Genomic DNA, 24,760 nt, shown 5'->3' on the forward strand with positions numbered 1-24,760 from the left:
AAGACGGGTAATCTCCTGCTCCTTGCGGAAGGGCGCAGTGACCCAGCGAGCAAGCGAGCCAAAGAGATCGTCCGGAACACTGTCGAATGGTCAGGGCGGGAGAGGATGAAACAGGCAATGTTTCAGGATTGGGAGCAGTTCGTGCTGCTCGTATAGACGACCTGCGCCCCTACGTCATCGCTGTCGGAAGCCAACTGGGCAACCCTGGAAGTATTGCGCAAGAACGTGAGCGAATATCTATTCAAAAAAATAAATAAATAAATAGACACTGTCTCTCCTACCTTCGACTCATGTACACGGTTGCACAATAAACCGCTGTAACCTTAATGAGTGACTTGGCATTTCCACGGCGACAACTCTGCTACAGTTTTTGAAGGACCACGTATTTTGATCGAATCGTCTTTTTTTTTCTTGATATATGTATATATTTCAGTATCCCACTTGCAAAGGCGGTTTATTTATGAATCTCTCCCTGTTTGTGAACAAACGATGACAGCGACACCAATAGACGAGTTCCGAAAATCCCACACTCTTAAAAATGAACTTCACCGCATAGCACGCTCCTAGCCAACCATCATCTCGAATGATACCGTTATCTGCCCTGATTTGTTGAAAACGGGAGGCGTACGCCTTTTTTGTGACACTTTGCGCGACGCATTGCATCCTGGGCGCTTACTGGGCGGGGGAACGGGGGGGAAAAATAATCCTTCACATTTTGCTTTCGGTGAGCTTGACACGTCGTAGACAATGGACCGGTTGGGGAGGAATTGGAACAGTTTCTTTCGTATTAGTAAACTCCCACAGTTCAAAGCGGCGCACTCTGGGATTTTCTGAACTCGTCTATTTAGTAGAGTTAAACTACGCTCGAAGCTAGGAGCGAAGCAGGTAGCGCCCGAAAACCACGATCTTGAGGGGATTACGATGGTCCCATTGTACCATCGTAGGGACCATCGTAATCCCCTCAAGATCGTGGTTTTTAAGGGATTTAAGGGACGGGTTTTTTTTAAAGGGTTTTTAAGGGTCGTGGTTTTTAAGGGACGCGACCTTCGGTCCTATACTTTTATTTCTGTAGGAGGCAGCGAACAAGTGCCCGTCCGTGGAACCATGGCCTCCCCTTCAAATTTCTTTCAGTTTCAGTCTGTCTACGAGCGTCATGATGACGTTTCTCGGGTGGGGGTCTGTTACGCAGAGATTTTCGGTAATGAATCCCGCTCCAGCCCTACCGGAACGAGAATTTAAATGATCTTCTCGAATGACTCGCGTTAGAACATTTTCGGTACCGTAATGTGGGTCGTTATGCAGTACATAGTACTTGATCAATACCGTCAATACTTCGACAAAGACGAAGATGAAGAAGAAGAAGAAGGCGTGCCTCGGGACGCGCGAGAGGCGCTTAGTCATTTCAGCTGTCGTCATTTTAGAACTAACTGCAGAACCCTCAAGTCTCCCTCAAGTCCTTCGTGTCTTGTACTCGGTGATTAATTGAATTTCTTTTTCTAACAACATGACAGAGCGTAAGTGGACATTTTTTTTCTTTTCATCCTCTTTATTAAGTGACAATATTCTCATTTCGAAGCTCGCTGTTCTCGAAGTTACCCAGTCTAGAAGTGCGATTTATAGTTACTTAACGCTACTGCTCATGTGGAATGTTAGCTCCCCCAGGGGAATCGAAATGAATGTTCGGCAGGATCGACTCTTTTGCTCGTGATAGATTTCGATTTTTGTCACAACGGTGGACCCGCGTCGACAGGGAGGCAATCCTTGAGGCCAGGCGGAAGGGAACGCCTCTGTGACGTCACAATGCAGTTACACTTAACGCCGTGTGCACGTCTGTCCACGCGTGAATTTCGAACCTGCGCCAATTGGGGATCATGAAAGCCTACCATCATTGTCAATTGGTCCCACTGTACTAAAGCATTCACTCTGTAAAACACGAACTTTAAAATCGTTCGAAAGCAGAAAATATTCTATATTAACCAAGACTATGTGCGGCGCCTGCTACGACCCACCTGCGAGGCATGCTGATCGTGACGTCATACACGGAGGATGTGTCCCGTTCGCGGACGGTCTTTTGCGAACAAATTGCAAACTTCGCCATGAAAAATATTTCAATTTGACCTGGACCTAAGATCGTACGCGGATCTCGCCAGAAGCATAATGTAGACGTTGATTCTCAGCGTAGCCCCCGGAGCACGTTTTCTGAGCTTCTTCGTCAGAAAGTGTCCGAGGCTGCGTATACGGAACGATTCCAAGACGCTGTGTGCATCGCGTAATCTCTTCCTCAATCGCTGACAATTTCCGTTTAGCCTCATTTCCACCGACTTCGACAGCAGACGTCGTTGGTTGTCCAAACCGTGCACCATGCACCAAAAGTTGTCCAAACCATGCACCCACATGCTGCTGCGGGACGTGTGCTCCATGTCCCGCTGGCTAATTAATTGGCTGGGAGGCCTGGACGTTGATGACGTAAGCACGCTTCCAACGGATGTAGCCGGCGGGCACGCCACGCTATTTTTGCATGGCAAGTGCCCCCCACCGACGGTGCACTGAATACGGTTAAAACTGGATGTGTGTTTGATAGTGAGGGCGCTAGTGACAACTGTTTGCGGCAGGGTACTCGAAATTGGCGGAAATCATTTCATGGCCCCTTCACTTCATTTCATTTCATGGTCAGCGGAACGTGAAGCGTAAATCATCTAAATTAGGGGATGCAATACTCATGAAAATCAACGAATTGATGCTTGGAGGAAGAATCTTCCCTTCGAAAGTAGCGCTGTTTTTCTCAAAACCAAAAAAACAATTCAAATTTTAATCAAAAGGTGTACCTGCTAAGACTACAGTGTAAAGTAACATTAGAAACAGATGGTACGGTGACGATATCGTTAAAGTAAAATAAGGTGAATTAACGTGTTGCTAATTTTCTTCCGCAGAATCGGCAATGTCAGGGATGTCTGGGATGTCCTCCATGTCGGGGATGTCGGGGATATCCGGGGCCGGTAAGGACGCTACTCCTCTGTTACTGTGTCATTTAAAACAAGTAGAGCTGATTTAAGGCTTTGTAACGCAACTTTCAATATTGAACGGCATAGTGTGACTAAAGTGTATAGTCTCACCATGGTGTGGTGCGTGTGCTCCCGTTGAACGAAAGAGTTCCGAACAAAATGATTCCACGGGTGCGTGCTCATCTTCACAACAAGCTGCCAATACACGCATGCGCTGTGTTGCAAGGTCCATTCCCACGGTGCTTGAACATCGGGACAGCACTTAGCAGGCGACACCCTCTCGTTTGCGGTCGTCTGCTACGAAATCGTCGCTGTCGTCTGCTAGTATCATGTATTTGCAGTTAGCAGTGCCGTGTATGCCAAAGTGAGTCTGGCCATTAGGAGGAGCCTAAAAAAGAGGCTCGACCTGTCAATCAAATTGAGCGTTTTTCATTGGCTGCTGTTTTCTGTGCGGGCCGCCATGACACCAAAATTTTCCCGAAAATGGCGGCGTAGCTTGGAACGGCTAAGCGAAGATTTCATGACCAATTTTTCATGATCAATTGTATTCCCTAAGTGTAGATTCTGTTGCAATTATCTTGCAGATCACCTTTAAATTACGGGCCAGTGTCAATGTTTGCCTGAAAATAACATGTTTCGTCGTCCTTGTTAGGCCTAGTAACGACATCAGTCACAGACAAATAGCGAGGAAAACGCTACGGATTGCCAAAAATTGGCATTCTATGATATATTTTACAGTTAAAATACATATAATACAGGCACTGTTCCAACTAGCGGTTCTACCGACCAATCAGTTATGCTAGCGTGCACTTCTGGTCCTGCTACTTCTGCCTTCTGCTATTCTGCGTCTTCCCAACATGCCCCTCTCCCTCCAGATGGCACCGTTAAAAGTGGACGCAAAATCCATTATGTTGCTTGGTCGTCAGGGAATATCCTATTCAATCCAATCCAGTTTGCCGAAAATGTCGGCACCCAGTGGATACAGATAATTTATAGCTTGGATAGACTGTGATTAATAGCGAACTGTATCTTGCCTCGTGATTGGCCAGAGCTCAAAAAGGGGGTGGCGCTCCAGGGATAGGCAGGTCCTATTAATGGCCAGACTCCCTTTGGCATACACGGCACTGGCAGTTAGTAATCCCCAGCGCCACCTACACTCTTAAAAAAAAGGGTGTACTTTAACTCCTTTTTGCCACATATATAACACCCTTTTGGAGAGTACAATTACTCTCAAAAAGGGAGTCTCCTCACTCCCTCAAGGGAGTAGCATAACACCTTTCTCCCTACTGGAGAGTAATATTACTCCCCGGCAGGGAGAAGGTGTTATGCTACTGTTATATATGTGGCAAGGAAAGGAGTTAAAGTACACCCTTTTTTTTAAGAGTGTAGATAACGAACACGCTCTCCCTTACTAAATTATGGTCCCTCTTCCTACTAAGCCCCGTGAGCTATAAACATGTCGTCCGTAGACTCTTTCCAAGCTTGTGGTCGTGGAAAACAGTTCGTCATGTGGTTTGGGAAATCGGGTTTCGGCTTCCAGTTGGCGCTGGCAGTACACGAAACTTCGTGACGTTGAACTTGGTTCAATTTTGTGTATTTAACAGATGCCACCGGAGCAGGAGACGACGACGACAAGAGTACGTGTTGCTTACATACTACGAAAAACTATTCAAAGAGGACGTGAAAGTCAGTGCAATGCAAGTTTCTACTAATGACAGGCGAGACCGGTTACTTTGACGAGAATGGGGCCCCAGGATGTAATTGGGAGCCTTGTATACGAAACCCTGTAACGTACATGGTCCAGGGGCGGATCCAGACCCTCTGTTTGGGGAAGGGGGGTTTCTTTGTCGGAGCGCGTAGTGGGAGAGGGGAAATCCAATGCATAAACTGACGTTTTGGGGGGCGATCGCCCCCCCCCCCCTCTCTTGGATCCGCCACTGACATGGTCCCACCGCTAGCCTTTTGAGAGCAGGGGACCAAATGGATTTCAAGCTTGCGGTATTCCCACAATCATGTACGCATATCTCACTCAAAAACTAAGGTGGAATCATAAAAAACTATCAACCACCGAACGTCGGTGGGAATACTACTTCCTTTCTCTGCTCGGACGACGTCACCTACCTTCGGCCGTATTGAGACTTTGGCCCCAGGTAGGGATTAAATGATTATTGGCCGTATTGAGACGTCGTCCATAATGAGACTTCGGTCATATTGAGACTTCGCTTGTGATTAGGAGTTACCGCAGCTTGTAGCGACACAAAGAGGCTGATTCGCCTTGCACGTCGATGTTAATGTGTGAGCTGGACTAACATTACCTTTTTCTCCTGTTTAGAACGGAAGTGAGTATTTCAATGTTATTTATTATTATTATGGCACACTCACTGAATCAATGCACGTACATACAGGGTGTCCGGTGAGAAAGTATCATTAAATTTCTAAATATGGGTTTCACTTGAGATAGACTTTTGCCACAGATTCAGGCCGTTTGCATTCGTGTCACACATTAATTAAGCTAATTTTGCTAATTGAACTCGAATATTAGCCAAGGAAAGGTAACATTTTCCTTGATGAATTCGGAAGCCAATGGCCATCGCACACTATAGATTTCAGTTGGAATAGCATGCTATCACCATTGGCTTCCGAATTCATCAAGAAAAACCTTACCTTTGCTTGGTTAATTTTCGAGCTCAATTAGCAAAGTCAATAAATTAATGTGTTCAATTAATTAATGTGTGACGCGAATGCAAACGGCCTGAATCTGTGGCAAAGGCCTGTGTGTGTGTACTCCAAGTAGTCATAATTTTCTGAAGTGAAACCTATTTTTAGGAATTTAATGACACTTTCTCAACGAACACCCTGTATAGGCATCAGCAGTGTCAACATTAAAGGAGCTGCAAACATTTAAAAATATCCCATGTACACAGGTCATAATACCCAACTATACGTTTCGTTCTGCTTTCAAAAAATGAGTAATGCTTTCAAAAATGAGTAATGCTTTCAAAAATGAGTAATGCTTTCAAAAATGAGTAATGCTTTCAAAAATGAGTAATGCTTTCAAAAATGAGTAATGCTTTCAAAAATGAGTAATGCTTTCAAAAATGAGTAACCAGCGCGCCTCTCCATCACGCATATACGTCGCGTGGCTGCGTAGCCTTTTGCCGTCCACTCAGGGGGCCCCAACATGCGATTTCAAATGACTAGTCAATAAACAGGCTCGAGCCTGTTTATTGCGAGCCTATCGAGCCTAAGGCGAGCTGTGAGGCGGAGTGGTCCGTATGGTTGTGTGCACTCATCTACGCTCGCGATGAGCTGCGCGCTGCAACGCGGAAATCCTAGTACGCGTGCGGTATAATTTCTTTTCCAGTTTGAGGTTGTAACTGTTCAGAGCTGTTCAATAGCTAGTAAGACTCACATTCATCTAGTCCATTTCCGCAAGTGAAATAAAATTATACGTGGAACCGTAATTGGCGATGAAACCCTGCTGGAAAAAAACAGCATACTGGACAAACTGGGAACCAGTAACCAGTATCGCACCGGAATATTAACCCAGTATGGCATTTGTTTTACTGGTATTACTGGTGTTACTGGACCACACTGATGTTTACTGGACAACATTGGTTTTACTGATGCTGGTTTTCACTGGGTCTCCAGTGCCGACACTGGTTCCATCTCGGCAGACCCTTTCTTCTTGTTTAAATGACTGGGCCTACTGAATTGCTGATTCTATGTTTAGCAGATCCAACCTTTGCATATGAGAGAGTATGTGAATAGTGTGATCAGTTGATGTGCCCTGCCGTCAACCAGTGCCACGTCGGCGGAGCTAAAAAGGGAAAGGGTGCAGTGAATATTTCATCCGTATGCAAGCGACTTTTTTGTTTTGAGCGCTAGTAATTGCAAGGAGCTTTCCCTGCCTAAGTTGCAATAATGTGACGCAGAGAAACCGCATGTGTCGGCAGGTGACTCCACCCTAAAACGGTGGGTGCACTGTAGCTCCTTTTTTTGGGAGTACAATATTGCCTTATACAGTGTCGTACAGAATAAAACGTGTCACTGAATTCCAGTAAAAAATTCTACGCCATCTAGAATCATGCGATCAACGGCATGTGTTCTTGCGAGGTTTTTGACACCTCCTGATGTGCATGTCATGTAACCTAAGTTTTTTTTTTTTTGATTGCGTGTTAGCGCCGCGAAGCAACTGCGGCTATAAGCAGCGTACAGACGGCGACAGACGGAGAGATGACAGCAGGAAGGAGTAGGGGAAAGGGGGATTAGTATGCGTCCTGGGCCGACTTCATAGGGCGAACTGTGCCGACATTCGTCTGGAAAGTCTTCGGGAAAACCCAGGGAAAACCTCAGACAGCACAGCCGGCGGTAGGATTTTTGCGAAGTCGGAAATTTGCCAAGTAAAGGACACGTTGTTACCCCGCTAGAAAAATATGTAAACTGAAACCAATTAATTACTGCAACAAATAATCCCTTCGGTGACAGTTTTCCTTAAAAGGTGTCCACCCACGGTCCTAAAAGGGGTAGTGCCCATTTTAATGCCGACGGCGCCCTGCTTTAGAAGTCATATTTTTCACGAAGCTCATTTGAATTTTTATTTAAATAATGAGCCTCTCGCACTCATTCACACGGTGCGCGGCTTGTGGGGGGTATCGGACAGATACTTGTCAAAAAGGAAGCTGTTCGATCGGTACACCCGTTTGCGAATTATTTAGCCTGGGGATTTAACTGAGGCACCCTGTATAGCAGCAGGCCCAAATAACAGACTATACAGGGTGCCTCAGTTAAATCCCCAGGCTAAATAATTCGCAAACGTTGTTACCCCAATTTACTCAGATTGATGATAATTCAGTCAGAAGGTCACGTAACACGTGATTCCTCTACGGTGTTGAGTTAGCTCACCCTGACGGGAGGAATCGCGTGTTACGGGACCTTCTGACGCCATCCGCTCAAACGGTTACCTGCCTGCGTACTGCTGATGAGGCCCAAGAAGGCCGAAACAGCTGTTCAATACTGGCATGGCGACGTTTGACAGCCAAAGAGCTCCGGCTATTTTTTTTTTTCGATATGTATATGTATATATGCAGTCGATAATATTCATGGTCTATCCTATCCAGGGGCTGATCTAGGATTTTCCCCAGGGTGGGTCCGCTGTGGATAAGTCCCACGTGCATGCTGGGATTGGTCCACTGAACCCTATGTTCCAGCATTTCAGCCGCATTACATAATTAATTAATCAATCTTCTTTCATTCTTTGGAGCCTTCCGGCCCACGCCGTCCATGTGGACCTGTCTGCATGGTATAGCGAACGGGCACGCGGTTTTCTCACCAAGAGAGTTCACCACCGCCACCACTGCTGTGCCTGACTGCGTCACCCACGGCTTCATCGCACGTTATTTTCATAACTCGGCGTGACACTCGTTTTCTGCGAGCAGTGTGCACTAGCACGGAATAGTATTAATCGCAATAAAAACGCGGAATTCCACATGCTCTCTATATGTACCAAATGCCTTGACGCGCACTGAGCAATTTGCTATGCATTCGTTCCCCTGGAGTTGTTCACGATGCATCCGGATTGAAGATAAGCGTTTCATTTCAGGCAGAAAATTCTCATTACTGCTGCCGTCGGATGCCTCTTCCTCACCGGCGCCGTAATTCTCCTGGCATCTATTCTCGGCAGCTCCGACAGTAAGCGCTCTCTTGATCCTGATGGAAACGCTAGAGCCATGCACCATCCGCGGATGGAAGCGGATATCCGCGAATATCCGCAATATACTTGCGGATTCGGATGAAAATTTAGCAGTTTCTGCGGTGTGCGGATCGGATGCGGATGGCTCGAGGTCGGATGCGGATCGGATGTGGATACGAAGGCAGCGGATATACCGCGTGCTGTCATTTTTCCACCAGCAATTTATTTGTATTGCGCGCCGACAGCGAGCGCATGCTCTGGTTCACCTTTGACGAGGTAGCGTTCCACGCGTTCGAGAAGTCTCTCCATATCACGTTTGTTGAAACGTTTACCTTTGCTTGTCGTCATGACTGAGTCCTTCCGTGACAGCATGGAGGCATCCGAAATTATACCAACATGCTTCCGGCGGTCTTTACGCGTCTTCCGAAACGTGCGGATTTTTGCGGATCGGATGCGGATGGTGCGTTTTGCTCAGCGGATCGGATGCGGATGTAAACTGTTGTGTATGTTGCGGATGCGGATCGGATGCGGATAACGTGCGCGCGGATGCGGATCGAATGCGGATGCCAAAAATCTCATCCGCGCAGGGCTCTAGAAACGACTACATAACCGTCCTTGTTGAGTCTGCTGAAAAACCGGCCGTGCCTGCAGACATTCGTGGGACCGACCAATGATGGCGCGCATTTAACAAAGGCGAGGTCTGAAAGGCGCGGAGATGAGGAGCTCGGATCTTGTACCAAGCGAACAGAAACGAACGTCTGCAATTCAATTCAATTCAATTTTATTAGTGTTTGCCATACAGAGTATACAATGGGGGCCCCTTAGCATAGCTAGAGGTGGGGCATCCCGGAAACAATCTGAATACCATATGTGGCGACAACATCGGAACAAGTTATCCAATATAAGGATGCACATTATATGGGAGGTCAGGGAATGTACTGTCACAAAGCACAAGAGGGCAAGAGACTCCTCTGGCGATGAACCTCCCCACTCTCCATCTCAAAATAAAGTTGTTGTTGTTGTTGAGGGCAAAAGAAAAAATACACGAAAAAATATATAAAAGAAAGAAAATATACGAAACAAAAACAAATGAGAATGAGCAAAAATGTGACCTTTATGAAGGTGAACAGCGTAGGCGCAAAAACCCACGGGAGAAAGAAGACAAATAGTTGAAAAAGCTAATGTTATGGAAATGAGGAAGTAATTCATGAGATGGATGATCCGAGAGCGCTGGAATGAACGTACTGATGATAAATAGATCAGCATGACGCTGCTGCCTTAGAGGGCGAGTGAGACGACCTCGCTTGAGACATCCCTTTCTTCTGACTGGGTGTATAGGGAATCTTATTTTCGGAAATTCCGGCGTGCTGTCAACGTCCGGCGACTGCTCTTGCCGTGTATTCCATCGAATAGCAGCCAAACTGTGTCCCTATTGCGCCTGGGATTTTCGATACCATAGTCAACGTCAACGCTCAACGAGGACTGAAATATTATAGTTCGACTGGAACGGATGTGACGTAACACAACTGTGCTCCGTGTGTGTTCGGAGGGAGGGGGGCGTAGCAATGGTGGCGAGACGTCACAAGCCGCATGGGAAGCCACCGGTAGCCACAGGAAGCCTGCGTTTGAAATCGTCTGGTGATTGCCTTGCATTACTAAACACATGTACGCGTGAAGGAGAGAGAGGGGACGTTTGGGGACGCTTTCTGTGTTTAGGTGGCGTTGAGTCGAACCCACACCCTCGGATTCCCTGGCAGACTTTCTGAATTCCACGTACCAAGACACGCTAGTAAGGGGAAGGTCCGCACACGCATCCTGAACACATTTTCTTTCTCGTGTAACACGCTAGCGCTGAGGCAATGAAATGTGCCGCAAAAAAAAAAAAAAAAAAGAAGGCAAAGTGACGTACTTAAGATAATGAGAAGGTTCTAGCAGGCGGCGACTGAAATGTTGTTTTTGCACGGTTCCGCTTTCTAAGCTGAAGAGAGCGACTCCAACGCTAGCGGAGGGGACAAAGACAAGGACGACGACGGCTTGTATCCACTCGCACCCCCACCTCCCCCGACAACAACCGACACCACCACCACGACAACAACAACCACGACGACTAGTAAGTAGCAAAGCAGAACTTCTGCAGACTTTCGATCCCTTATTATTCCCAGCCAACACCGCCGTTCGAATCCATATAGTGCGATCTCGAAAATAACGATAATAATCTATATGATGATGTAACGATTCGATATCACGCCGTATGGATTCGAAAGGCGGTGTTGGCTGTCAAGATTGCACTAGCACGCTGTGTGTCTCTCGTGGACAAAACCCAGTCGAAAGTCCAGTGAAGAGAAACTCCTAACAGCGCGAGGAACTCGTGCTGAATTCTGCTGGTGATGGTAATGGTGCTGTGATGTTACACGTAAGGTTTGTCTGCGCAGTGTGGCGACAATAGTGCTGGTAGTTTTCGTGCAGCGCTGTGCAGAGTGGGTTGGGTACAGAACCAATGGGACGCGACGTGCGTTCCACCAGTGTGTAACATGCAAACTCGACCAAGTGTATAGTTGCTGCAAGGCCCAGTGGATCTCGCCACTATAGATCAGCAATCTGAAAACTCAGGTCCGGACTAGACATTCAATTTCAGATGGTAGCAATCTGATCGTGTACTTTGAGAACTTGTGCCTTTCGTGTCTGTCATCCCACTTGTCGAGCCAGTTGTCGAGCACGGCGGAGCATGATCCATTCAACCGTTCGGGACTGGAGAGACGACGGCGACGCGCATGTGCGTTACCTCGTGGGACCCTTCGAAGCATCCATAGATTATCTTCCGAACAGTTCTCCTCTGGCTCTCCTGAACGAAACTGAAAGATAGCCGATGCGATGGGTTCCCAACGATGGGTCTTTGGTGCATTGGCCGTGTTCAGGGCTGCAGTGTTGATGCATTGGCCATCTTTCAGCTTCGTTCAGGCGTGCCATGAGGAGGACTTTCACTTTTGTTACAACCTCGCAGAGTGTTTCTGCTCCGTCCTATTTGAGGTCAGAAACTCGACGTAAAGGACTACCACCATGTAGAAAGCAGTTCCATGCTGGGACGCTGTGGCGACCAGCCCACCGATTCCTTGCGGGTTGATTACACAGCCATAAACCGATCGGTTCCCGGCAGCACATGCTCAAATGAGCATTGAAGGACACCAAAGCGCATGTAAGGTAGCTGGGCGCAAAGCTGGTGCGCAAGAGCTTAAACCTTCCTTTACTTTCCACAAACCTTAAACCTTAAACAGCCAGGAAACCTTCCGGTAACGGTTCTTGAAGGATATGTGTTCATATAAGGCGGTATATCTCGCCGCCAAAACATGCCTTGCCCTACATTCCTGTCAGGGACATTCTGTTTCGAGCGACCGCTTTTTGAGACCTGAACCGTGGTACTGGACACGTGAGCTCTGGAACCCTGGTACAGCTAGTACTGGTAGTGGTACTGAATGGCGACCGAATGCGCTGTCCAAATGTTCTGCCAGATCGGAACGACAATGGCTCACAATTTACATAAGCGATTTCTGGCCGGTCCTGTATGCTTGTGTTCGGCGTTCCTGCCTCTTTCGGAACAGTCACATCATGTAAAATACGCAGGGTTCTTCGTTTTCGGGCTAAACCCGATTTTTCACAATAGTCCCCTCCCCCCCACAACAAGATTTCCAGAACTCGGACAAAACCCGATATCTACTGGAAATCCTCATGCGGTCCTTTAACTAGGTCCATTCTAGGTAAATCGTCGAAAAAGTGGAACATAATATCAGCACAGAGCTATCTGTGACAACCTATTTGTCCTGCGATTATGAACCCCTCCTGCAGGAGCCAAAGACTAGCTTTTGTGGAGCTCTGGCAAGTGTTTGAATACCGCTGTCATTCACTATCCCAGTTCCGAGCGGAAATATAAATATTCTTGTTTCTCGTCCCAGTGTCACAGCAGGGGCTTGTTTCATATGCCATTCGTTTCACTCGAAAATTCCCCGATGACATATCAAACAGAGCTCGTAGCGCCATATTTTCCCCCAAATTCTCGTGTGTAAATAGCACACAATTCCCCCCCTCGCCCCCGAATTCGAAAATCCCGAAGAACCCTAAAAATACGTGACCTCTGTAGCCCAGTAGCATCGGTTGACAACGACTCCGTGTTGTCAAACCCGGGCAATCGTTTCTCTTTCAGCGAACGTCCCCGACTACTTCCTCATGTGCACCGTTGGTCAACAATTCAACAAACCAGACCCTTACGAGTGTGTGGGATGTGATTACGTCATTTTCGACCCCATCCTCCCAACAGCTGCTGGGCTCATCGGATCGGAGGATCAGCACGCCTGGAACGTGTTCAAAAGCGTGAGTTGCTGAATTCATCGTCATGTTTAGCCTCGGTGGCCGCCATGCAACAGCAACTTTATTTTGAGTGTGGGGATTGGTGGTGGTGAGGATGTGGGGCATGAAATGTCCCTGCACAATAACGATCGGAGCCCGGTGGTGTCCAGAAATGTCAAGAGCTTCGAGCGCAGATCGTTGCTGGGCTGGTTTGGGCCACGGACCAAGCACTTTCGATAGGGAGGACGAGTCCACCTGACTTAAGGGACTTAAGGGAGAGTGCGGTTCGGGAAGGTTAGTAGTGGGGCCAATGAAGAAGAATGTGCTCCAGATCCTCTAGAGCATGTCTATGGCATTTACGGCATTTACGTTACGGCATTTACAAGGCATTTACGGCAAATTTACGAAGGACAGCACCTGACTGCGTAATGGACGCTGATAGGAGACAACCCGATTTGTTGACCGGATGAACCTCCCCCTCCCTATTTTGAGCACTTCTTACATAGAAAGGTCGACTCCGATGCTCTCTTCCCCGAAATAACGAGTCGAATTCGGGTATGTATTTTCAGTGCAAATATTGCTGCCGAAACCCGTATGCGAAATAGATGCAGGCAAACACAATTTCCCACAGGAGTAATGCAAGCCCGCCACTGTTGTAACTACCCTCAAGTGGGTGCTTCTGGCAAAACTGCCATCTTGTCCTGGTCGCACGTCATAGAAAACTTCATTTTGAGGCCACGTCACTTTACTTGTCGTTTTGCCGCTTACCGACATTCATCATAACGCCAAGAGATTTTGGCAACGTATTTTGGCAGCGTGAACTATCTGGTGCTTCTTCCGCAACATGGTAGCCCATTTCTCCTTAGTCTTAACGCGCGGTACTCATCACATCTTTAGGAGTCGTCAACAGTACGAGGCCTTATGTGCAAAACTTCGCGTTTTATTGCGAGATTTTCGGGTAAAAATAATTACCGTGATCGAAAGACATCCAAAACGTCGCGCAGAAACCGCATTGTTTACAAACTGTTCACCCGCCGATCACGGGCGCCGCCATCTTTAAGGTCACGTGTGCCTTGACGTTCGCTGTGACGTGCGACTAGGACCTGTTCAGGATGCTTTGCGTTCTTCCAGCATGCTTTCGTCTACGGCGCAATACATTGGATACCACCCCTGTGCCATTGCCAGCCGTGCACTCACCACATAGGAAACACCTAGCCCACCATCTCAAATGATATGGTTATCTGCCTTGATTCGTTGAAAACGTGAGGCGTACGCCTTTTTTGTGACACTTATGCTGTTCATAATTGTGCGGTGTGCTATTTTTAAGAGTGTGCTTATGGAGGACGGCGAAAGACAGGGCGAGTCTTAGAGGGCTCGTCCTGGCTTGCATTAGACTTTGCCGCGCTTCAGTGATACTGCGCTTCAGACACGCTACATCGGTGCACAAAAGAAAAAAAAAGAGAAAGTGAAAGGAACACTACTTACAGATGACGTGGATCCAACAGCCAAAGCCGGAGTTTGGCATTGCGTTTCCGGGAAGATATACCACTGAATTGCCGGGGCATCTCTCAGGGAATGCCATGAATGAACTGAAGCAGCTGTTCGCCAAAGGGTACAGGTCCTTCGGGGTCCTCAACTGCCACGGAACGGTGTCCTTCCTTTCTGGAACGACGGGAGCAAAGCTCGGAGAGCTGTTTAACGTAAGTCATTAGCACACCGCCAGACAGTCATAGAGGACACGTCCTTCAAGGGACAGCCACGACTACCCGGAGGACATTCCGCACATAAAAGCACAGGACTGGTGTCCATGAGTTTTTTTTTTTTGTTAGCTCTGTTAGCGCCGTTACATGAATGCACATGATTACCACACCTCTCGGCCTCCACTACTAGCTACTACTGCTAGCAATTAGCAGTGATGGCCACTAACTACTACTACTACTACTACTGCTACTTCTAAATACTTCTACTTAGCGATGGAGTAGTTTAACTAGTAGTTCGACTACTTTTCTGGGGAGGTAGTTAAAACTACTTCTTGCAATGTTTTTAACTACATCTCTAACTACCTCACGTTGTCCATCAACACAAATCCCATTCTATAGTGTTCTTGGACACCTAAACATGAATCATAACCGTCATAAAAGTGAAGATTTAGTACACATGCACGGCACAATTGCTCTGCACCTCAGTTCTCATCAAACAAGTAGCTCACGGTAAAAGTCTGAAGCACAATCGTGCCGTATAGCTTGCGGCAAAATCGGAAGTAGTTGGCGCTTGCAGTAACCTAACTACTGTAGTTAACTACTCGACACTACACTCGACACACTCGTCTACTCGACACACTACATTTCTGCAAGTAGTTGGTAACTACTTTTTAACTACAATCAGGTAGTTTAACTACATATAGTTAACTACTGGTCATCGCTGGCAATTAATAATGTTCATGTGCGAAATTCTTGCACTAAGAGATCATTCACTCATTTTTACTCAGGCGGACACCCTCGCAGCACAGCTGCGACAGTCGAAACACTCTTCTCCTTCATTTCACCTAAGTGCCGCTAGGTTGGCTCTCTTCCCGCTCCGCACGACAAGGGAGTCTGGCCATTAATGGGTCATGCCTATACCTGTAGCTCCACCCACTTTTTTAGCTTTCTGACCAATGGAGTCTTGAAATATGGGGCGCTATCAATCAACCTATCCTCACTATTTGTCCCCCTATCCAACATGGGCAGCGCCATTTTGGGTGGCAAGTGGATTGGGTGGGATTGAAATGGATACCTCTCGCAATCTGCAGAACTAGTGGATTTTTGGCGCAAATTTGATGAGCGCCACCTAGGGAGCGTAAGGCACGTCGGGAGTTGTCGTTTGCTTCCGTCGTTGCACCGCTGCCGGCAGAACCACCTGCTGGGACACACTCTGTCTTCGGAGTGATTCTTAAGCAAATCTACATGAATAGTTGGAATATAAAAGGCAAGAATGTTTATATCCATGAAATCCAGCAATTAAATATAAGACTGTACAGCGCAGTGCCGTTTTTGTTATGATTTCGCTGTGATCGCCGCGATCGCCGTGTTCACTAGGCCTAACATCGGCGACAAAACGCATTTTCGATTAGATGGATGAGCGTAAGTTGAAACTGATTTGAGAAACGTATATGAGAATGTGCATTTGCAGCGTAAGATCTGTAGTCTGTAGTCTGAAATTTTTGTCACGAAATCCCCACTTCACTGTGTTTGTTTTCGACGCCATTTTAGGTGGCAGTATGGTGTCATGGCGACCCCCTTGATAAAAAGCAAACCAATCAGAGGAGCGAGACTGTGATTGACAGGTCGAACCTCTTTTTGTGACTCCTCCCAATGGCCAGACTCCCTTTTAATATACGGCTCTGGCTCCACTGGTCGGAGGCGCGTTCAAGTTAACTTTACTTCGAGCTGTACATTATGGAGAGAGAATACATACACCAGGTGGCCCTGATATGCGCCATCTGCTCAGTTCTGTTAAAGTTGATCTCTTCGTCCTGTCGTTGTGTAGACAACATGCGATCTTATGCTCTTGAACCCATAATCGGGTGACACTAATGAGCTATGTATTAGTATTTGTGGTTACCCGCTGAACGCACGCAGTTTTTCTTCCCTTGAAAGAACTGATGTTCTGAGGCTGGAACAACACAGAAGGGACAAATACATACAAAGCCTCTATTTGCCTAAGAAATTAACGATGAAAGATGGAAGTCACTGAAAAGGTTAGCCAGCTGTAGGACTCGAACCCACATCTTCTGGATTGCCGGTCCAGGGCTCTACCAATTGAGCTAAGCCAACACGCCTGGAAGTCGCTGAGAAGGCGTGTTAGCTTAGCTCAATTGGTAGAGCCCCGGACAGGCAATCCAGAAGATGTGGGTTCGAGTCCTACAGCTGGCTAACCTTTTCAGTTACTTTCGTCATCGTTAATTTTTCTTCCCTTGTATGTTACAGCACGAGCGGAGAGAGATGCGCGAGCCCGCAACAAATTATTTTACGGCGAATGTCACAAATGGCAAAAGTGTACGGGAGGTCACTAAGGGCACGGTCGCTCTGTTTTCGGCCTGGCACGTGGCACTGCACCACACTTTCAGAGCGCAACAAGTGAATATGCTAATTTTTACCATGCAGTTTCCACTTTTGCACTCCTTAGAGACATCCACGCAGCCTGCAGATGGAGAGAGAGAAAAAAAAAATTACTTGTACAACTGCTTAGTTACCGGTAAACTGCGCAGTGTTGTACCCGTCACAGAAATATGGCATCGAGATACCGTATACTCGTAACTTAAAAAGTAAAAAGTAAAGTAAAAAGTATCGAAATACCGATATCGATACTTTTAAATAACTGAGTACCGCTGCCGTTACTAAATAAAAGTAACGCGATACTTTGCGCGATACTTTTGTTTGAAATACGAGGATCTCGCTTACGTGAATAGTTTGTGAATGTAGCTCGGATACGCTATGCTTGACTTTTATCAATAGCGATGAACATGTGTTTGGGATAATTCCCGTTACGGAGCACGTAGGCATGTGGGGGACCATTGACGATGAATAAGGGTGACAAATATTGTCAGTGAAGAAAGGGTGGGGCACTAAAAAGTATCGGTATCAGTGACGACACAGGGATCGCGTTACCATAAATTTGTAACGAAAATACTTCTCCGATACTGATTTAAAAAAATATCGCTAAACAACAATAATAACAACAATAACAACAATAAAATAAAAAACAACACTGGCTACCCATAAGGATGTATCGCAAGGTAGTCGCGTGACTGATTGGTCAGCGGGTGCATCGTCACCGCCAGCTAACGAGTTACTTCAATTTTTCAGAAGATTTTCAACGCCATGACTGCAGCTCAAAGGGATGCTGGCCTGAAGACTTTCTTCGTTGGACTGCAATTGTCGGCTGGATCCTCATCGCAAAGGGCTGCACTCATCCAGTATGCCCAGGCTATAAGGTGCTTGCCAACGTCTTTTGTGCTACTGTAGTGCTGTGCTGTGCTGTACTGTGAGTGTGCTGTGTCAGCATATGTGTGTGTCTATCAATGTTGCCCTGCCTCTGGTGCATTACACGATGCGCGCCGGTGGGTATAAATAACGCCTGACCCCTTAAACGATGTGGTATTGATTGATTGTGTGCTTAGGGGCGCGTAGTGAGTCCGCCAATAACGACAGTGCTGCTGTGAGTGCTGCGACTAACCGCCATGAGCTGCATGGGTACCCCCTCGTAGCCTATGTCCATGTGGCGGAGGAACGAGGAGAGTATTACAGCTAACGACTCTTACGTGGAACAATAGGGTATCGCTAATAAATAAATGGGCGAAAGAATGGGCACAGGCTCTATTCGGCCTACGCCCCCTGCCTCCACGCTTCGAAAAAGCGCATCGAAAGAGAAGGGCGCGTCATGAACGTACTGCACGTACTGCATGACGTAGATGCACCCGAACGGGCATTGTGACGTGTACGCGCCTTCGTACTTGTCAGTGGATTCCAGCTACGGCTTTTCGTGGCTTCACATATCTGTGCTTGAAGATGGCGGACAGCCGGGTTCCGCGATAAGTAAACAGTGCAGCAGCTGCGAACTCATTCGTTGTGCGATGTTGTGACTGGAATTCGTCGTTTGTATTTTGTGGGCACGTACAGGTCTGCGTTAGCCCATTGTAGGGTCAATTATCTTAGGAAATTGACGTTTCAATCAGAGTTCGAGGTAACTCGTTACAAGCAACTCGTTACTGTAAGTTCCTTTTTTAACTCGGTACTTTTGCGCCGTGGTAACTTTCCTCGTTCCTTTTTAACCTAAGTTAACCTAACCTAACCTAACCTAGGTAACCTAAGTTCCAAGTTACTTTCAACTCTCTTTTCACTCCGTCCGTTTTCTTGCTTTCTCTCCGGTTCCCTCATGGCATTTTTTGCCATAAAACGTGATATTCAATCAGTGACAGTGTTTTGTTCAGGAAGTAAGAACCGCTGCCATTGAAATGAAGCTGAATCATTGTGCGCCCACAAGGAGTAAGATGCAAAGCGTTCGAATAGACCTGAGACAGATAGGCACACTGAAACCGAAACCAATCGGAAGGAGAGGGCTTGGTTCCACGAACGGGCACCTGTTCGCCGCCTCTCATTGAAAGAAAAGCAGGACCGTGGGTCGCGTCCCTTAGGGACCATATCGTAATCCCGTGGCTTTCGGGCGCGACCTTGTTCATCTCTAGCTTCGAGCGTACTTCAATTCTAACAAATCTGCGGCGCTGTCGAACACTATGACGTCATTTGTTTACAAACGGAGAGGTCTATTGTTGGACATATACGAAAACAATCTAAGCGTATTGCACTCCTCCGCAGGCAACAATTCACGTCCTCACTGCTCACGCGCGCTGCGCCTGCGTAATGCTATTTTGTGTTCGAAGTATCTTGGAAGTAACTCGTTCTGGCTGAAGAACTTCGTTATTAAGTTAGTTACATTTTTCACACGGTAACTTGTAACGAGTTCTTTTTGACGGGTAACTTCTCAATCTATGGTTTCAACAGCTGTTTTAGCAAGAAAATGCCGACAGCGTTTTATTTTTGCAGGAAAAAATCTTGCTATGTGTTAGAGAAACCGCATACTGCTATGGGACAAGTTTTACGTACGATTTACCGTCGACGATGTTATGGAACGACGAGCGACGTAAAACGAAATACAAATCACATTTCAAACTTCAGCATTTTCCAGATGCTTTCTTTGAAACACACACTCCCATGTCATGCTGCGTCGTGTGGCACGCTACAAACTACTGCATTTCTTGTGTAACATCTGGATATTGTTTGTAATGAGCACCGTAGCACAAAAACATGCACACGAAAGTTCCAGAAGCCGCGACGCAAAAGGAATACCAGAGCCACTTAGAAATGGTGTTTTTATAAATGTGGGGTCTGAAGAGTTAGGGCATAGCATAGATCCTAGAAATCAAATCAGTGGGTGCACCTTATCCCTCTGTAGAGTTTCAACTCACAACTCAGCCCGTGGGGTCTAAAATTGCCGTCCTGGATGACATCACTGGCCAGCCTCGGAATTAATTCTGTACTCGGGAATTATTGCACAAATCACTTTGCACTTATTTTTCATGTAGGACATGATAAGCAATATGTAAGTGTCTGCAACCCTGTCTGCAGCATTCTCGACTGCCTTTACAGTTGGCAAACAAAACAAACAACACAGAACCAAACCATTCGCAGAGGGCAGTCTTACAGGGCTTGGACATCTATCATCTATCTAATCTTCTGAACCATATGTGTGGATGCATACGAAATTATTTTTTCTCAACCTCCTTTCACTCTTACATTTTTGCACACTCATACACACATTCTATTGGACATATGTCGTATGACTCATATGTCCGACTCATATGTCCATGTGTGTATGTCCAATAGAATGTGTGTATGAGCGCAAAAGTGAAAGGAGGTTGAAAGAGAGAGAGTGACTGGTTGTCCCTTCAGATGACGCACCCTGGAAGTCGCTGAGAAGGCGTGTTAGCTTAGCTCAATTGGTAGAGTCCTGAACCGGTAATCCAGATGTGGGTTCGAGTCCTACAGCTGGGTAACCTTTTCAGTGACTTTCATCTTTCATCGTTAATTTCTTAACTGATTAACTTCGCAGAAGAACTTGAGGCCTTGTATCTGATTGTCCCTTCTGTGTTGTTCCAGCCTCAGAACAGTTCTCTCATGTCATGTTTAACACCCAGTTTTATAAAACCACACACACCACACCACACAGTCATAGTTATCGCAGAAATTGAATTTAAAGTACGCCGCAAAAAGCGACCGCGCCCAACGGTGGTGAAGAGCAGTACCAGCGTGTGATCTGCCTGGAACCTCGCGAGGACGCTATAAGGAGAACGCTCGCTGATTGGCCTAGAGAAATGTCTGCTACTCCCCTGTCGTCTGCTACTCGGCTGTTCGGGGTTCTGATAAAGCCTTTCTCCTTGCCCTCGGTAATGCTTCGGCCGCTCCTTCTATCCCCAATTCTCCGGGAGAACTGGCAAAACAGCTTTACGGCGGCAAAGGGACAAGGCGCTGACCCCCACTGACCGGCGAACCAGAACGAGTTCTCCTTATACCGTCATCGGTGACGTGGCATCATGCCTCCTCATCCTCGTTATAGCTGGAGTGGCGAGTTGAGTTAACGCGCGGAGCTATGTTTATGTGAGTCCTTTTTCTGGCAAACAAATTGCACACATCAAAACCTTTCGCGCTATTCGGTATAATGACACACTCTTTCATCAGGTGTCTTTTTTTTTTTTTTTTTTTGATGGCCCTCTGTACTCTGTACTGTAGAGATTTTGAAGTGCCGCAGAACTGAGCCATACTCGCGCTGTGTGTTTTATAGCGAACACTGAATATGTGTGCGAAATATCTTGGTCCAACTGTTTTTAGAAAACATTCCTTACATACGCCCATTCCTGCGTCACCAGGATCTTCCAAGACACAAGCCGGGGGATATTTAAAAACCACAAAGGTTCACGAATTTTCGATGTCTGTTCAAGTCTGCTTACCGAGCGAATTTTTGCGCCCCTTAGGCTTATGCATGGCGGCGTTCATTATTAGGTTAGTCCAAGTTCAGTGTTTGCACTTCTATGTCCAGGTTAGTCAAGCTCTGTGTTGGCACTCTTGCGCGCGACTGCATTTTATAGTCAGATATTTGTTTCGATCACTTCATTTCGAGGTACAGCCAAGTTCAGGTAGCATAAAAATGTGTCATGAAGGTGTATTAGCTCCATAAACGAAATAAAATCGCATCACATAAAAACGCGAAATAAAATTACATATAACTGCGGTGAAAGAGGCGGTGAGCATTTGTCCGGCTTCAGCGGTTCTGTGGTGAGCAATTGTCCTGAATCCCAAATGAATTGAGAACAACAACAACAAAAAAAAAAAAAATCCTGGAGCGACAAAGCGCATTTCTGAAAGCCACGGAACAAGACCGGTCTCGTCAAAGTCGATCCATTATTAACCGAAAGCGTGCAAAGTTTGTTCCATCCAAAATAGCCGGTGGTGGTATCCCCGGACGGTTGCATCCGCTCCAGTCGATTTCGAAACTACGGATGTGCTGAGCACGGTCTCCCGCCTGAAATATAGTGCAAACTTCCGGCATTGCGGAAAATGTGCTGGATGTAAACTATAGATAATGCGCTGCCCTATGGAGCTTTGGTTTGAGCAGAGACTCGGGGATTTGACAACTGACCTTCAAACGCGGATGGATGACTTCTCGTTGCAGCCACCTGAACCTGCTCATTTTGCAGACCCATATCACACCACTGCCCCCCCTGACCGCGAGCGACTGCTTCATCTACCCCAGTTTCACATGGTCCCAGCAACTCATCAAGGACAACTACTATTCTTCCCTGGTAAGCGGTCATCAACGCCTGTGCTTCCACGGATAAGACGTCTAAGATGTGACCACGGTGGTTTCATGCCGAATCAGGCAGGGTGGTCCGGAAGGAAGGTAATCAGGAGGGTGATCTACATCAATGTATTCGTCTCGAAATGTCCTTTCTTCTCATAGAAAGTAAATAGAAAGTAAATGTGCGTAAATTCGACAGCGTGCATCCCATATATTCCCACTCGTGACATCGTTCATTTTACTCACAAACATGCTTCATGGCAAGAGCCCATGAAAGAAAAATTTGCTTCAGAGATGGTCGAAGTTACGTTGCGGACAACGTTGAGTTACGAACATAACTTGGACGATCTCTGAAGCAAATCTTTTTTGGCCAGCGTCTTTTGCACAATAAAAGATGAAAGTCACTGAAAAGGTTAGCCAGCTGTAGGACTCGAACCCACATCTTCTGGATGCCTGTACAGGGCTCTACGAATTGAGCTAAGCTAACACGCCTTCTCACAGACTTCCAGGGTGCGTCATCTGAAGGGACAAACCAGCCACTCTCTCTCACTCATCCTCCTTTCACTCTTACATTTTTGCTCACGCACACACACATTTATACGACGGGATCGACGCAGGCGGCAGCTGATGAACAAGAAAGAACTGATGTTCTGAGGCTGGAACGACATAGAAGGGACAAATACATACAAAGCCTCAATTTGCCTAAGAAATTAACGATGAAAGATGAAAGTCGCTGAAAAGGTCAGCCAGCTGTACAGGGCTCTACCAATTGAGCTGAGCTAACAAGCCTTCTCAGCGACTTCCAGGGTGCGTCATCTGAAGGGACAAACCAGCCACTCTCTCTTACTCATCCTCCTTTCACTCTTGCTCACACACATTTTTGCTCACACACACACACATTCATACGACGGGATCGACGCAGGCGGCAACTGATGAACAATCAATCCGGCAATCGGCAATCCAGAAGATGTGGGTTCGAGTCCTACAGCTGGCTAAACTTTTCAGTAACTTTCATCTTTCATCGTTAATTTCTTAGGCAAATTGAGGCTTTGTATGTATATGTCCCTTCTATGTTGTTCCAGCTTCAGAACATGTTCTTTTGCACAATTGGTGTAACAAAAGTCGGCCATTGCTTCCCCGTATTGCAATGACTGCCGCATATGCCTGGGGGTTATGTGTGGCTCCGTCAGTCTCCTCTCTCAGCCTTCGCTCGTTGACAGTGCCATTATAACCGACCCAGCGTAATGCCGCCACACGGAACAGAAAAAGACAATACGACGTGTTTTCGTTTCTTTAGCTTGCTCTTTTGCTCTTCTTTTGACGGGTTAGATTCTCGAAAATCTCGAAGTCCTTGTATTCAGGTTGATTAGATTTTTTTCATTTCCGTTTTGGCCATTAGCCATGCCAGCGCATCACATGTGTCCTTGAAGCGAACCAGTATGGCCGTCAGGCGGTTATTTTTTGGGAAGCCTGCGTGTCTCAGAAATCGGCCGAACATTTACATTGTTTTCGAACATTACTTTGTTACATATTCATGATTCTCAATGCGAACTATAGTCATGGCTTTTAAGCTTGTTTTTGTAAGGCTGCTGCAGGTGCCATGATGATAATTACGACATGAGGACCACATGATTGCTGTGTTATAAGAGCACAGATTTCATACATGCAAACACATGTTAGACGTACTGATTGCAGTCCACCGGAGCCAGTAAGCTCACAGTATTAATGACAATAGCGTATCTATGTAAACAGGAGTGCATAATTATAGATAATTGTGCGTCAGTTCCCTCCAGAGGACTGCAGAGCGGCGTCTGGTCGTCCTACGGTTATATAGCCATGTTCTTCGTCAGGTGGTTCTGCTTCGACGTTCACGTGATTGTAGATAATCCTAGAGAAAGCACGTGTGGCTAGCACCCTGGCGGAGGTGACCCACGAGTAGTGCAGTGTAGCATCTATGTAAACGGGAGAGCAGGATTAGATAACTGCGTCAGTTCGCTCCAGAGGACTCCAGAGCGGCGTCTGGTCGTCAGGCGGTTATATAACCATGTTCTTCGTTAGGTGGAGCTCCTTCGACGTTCACGTGATTATAGGTAATCCAGGAGAAAGCACGTGTGGCTAGCACCCTGACGGAGGTGACCCACGAGTAGTGCAGTGCAGCATTTATGTAAGCAGGAAAGCAGGATTAGATAACTGCGTCAGTTCGCTCCAGAGGACTTCAGAGCGGCGTCTGGTCGTCAGGCGGTTATATAGCCATGTTCTTGGTTACGTGGTGCTGCTTCGACGTTCATGTGATTGTAACTAATCCAAGAGAAAGCGCGTGTGGCTATCTTCACGG

General features: G+C 46.8%; 1 protein-coding gene across 2 annotated transcripts in view; it reads left to right on the forward strand.

The window, feature by feature from the left end:
- Positions 1–1,381: 1,381 nt before the first annotated feature.
- The window catches only part of LOC135398294 (uncharacterized), a 32,462-nt gene continuing 9,083 nt past the window's right edge, over positions 1,382–24,760 (forward strand). Inside the window, exons 1-9 of one of the 2 annotated variants that reach the window (XM_064629713.1) lie at positions 1,382–1,514; positions 2,931–2,996; positions 4,607–4,639; positions 8,605–8,693; positions 10,673–10,804; positions 12,890–13,056; positions 14,520–14,732; positions 17,880–18,007; positions 22,300–22,429. In XM_064629713.1, the coding sequence (XP_064485783.1) occupies positions 12,913–13,056; positions 14,520–14,732; positions 17,880–18,007; positions 22,300–22,429 (615 nt within the window). In that variant the 5' untranslated portion in view covers positions 1,382–1,514; positions 2,931–2,996; positions 4,607–4,639; ... (1 more) ...; positions 10,673–10,804; positions 12,890–12,912. Of the gene's footprint in view, positions 1,515–2,930; positions 2,997–4,606; positions 4,640–8,238; positions 8,694–10,672; positions 10,805–12,889; positions 13,057–14,519; positions 14,733–17,879; positions 18,008–22,299; positions 22,430–24,760 lie in introns of those variants that run through there. The other variant, XM_064629714.1, reaches the window with a different exon arrangement.

The sequence above is a fragment of the Ornithodoros turicata genome, chromosome 6 (genome assembly GCF_037126465.1).
Source record: "Ornithodoros turicata isolate Travis chromosome 6, ASM3712646v1, whole genome shotgun sequence".
Classification (NCBI taxonomy): Eukaryota; Metazoa; Arthropoda; class Arachnida; order Ixodida; family Argasidae; genus Ornithodoros; species Ornithodoros turicata.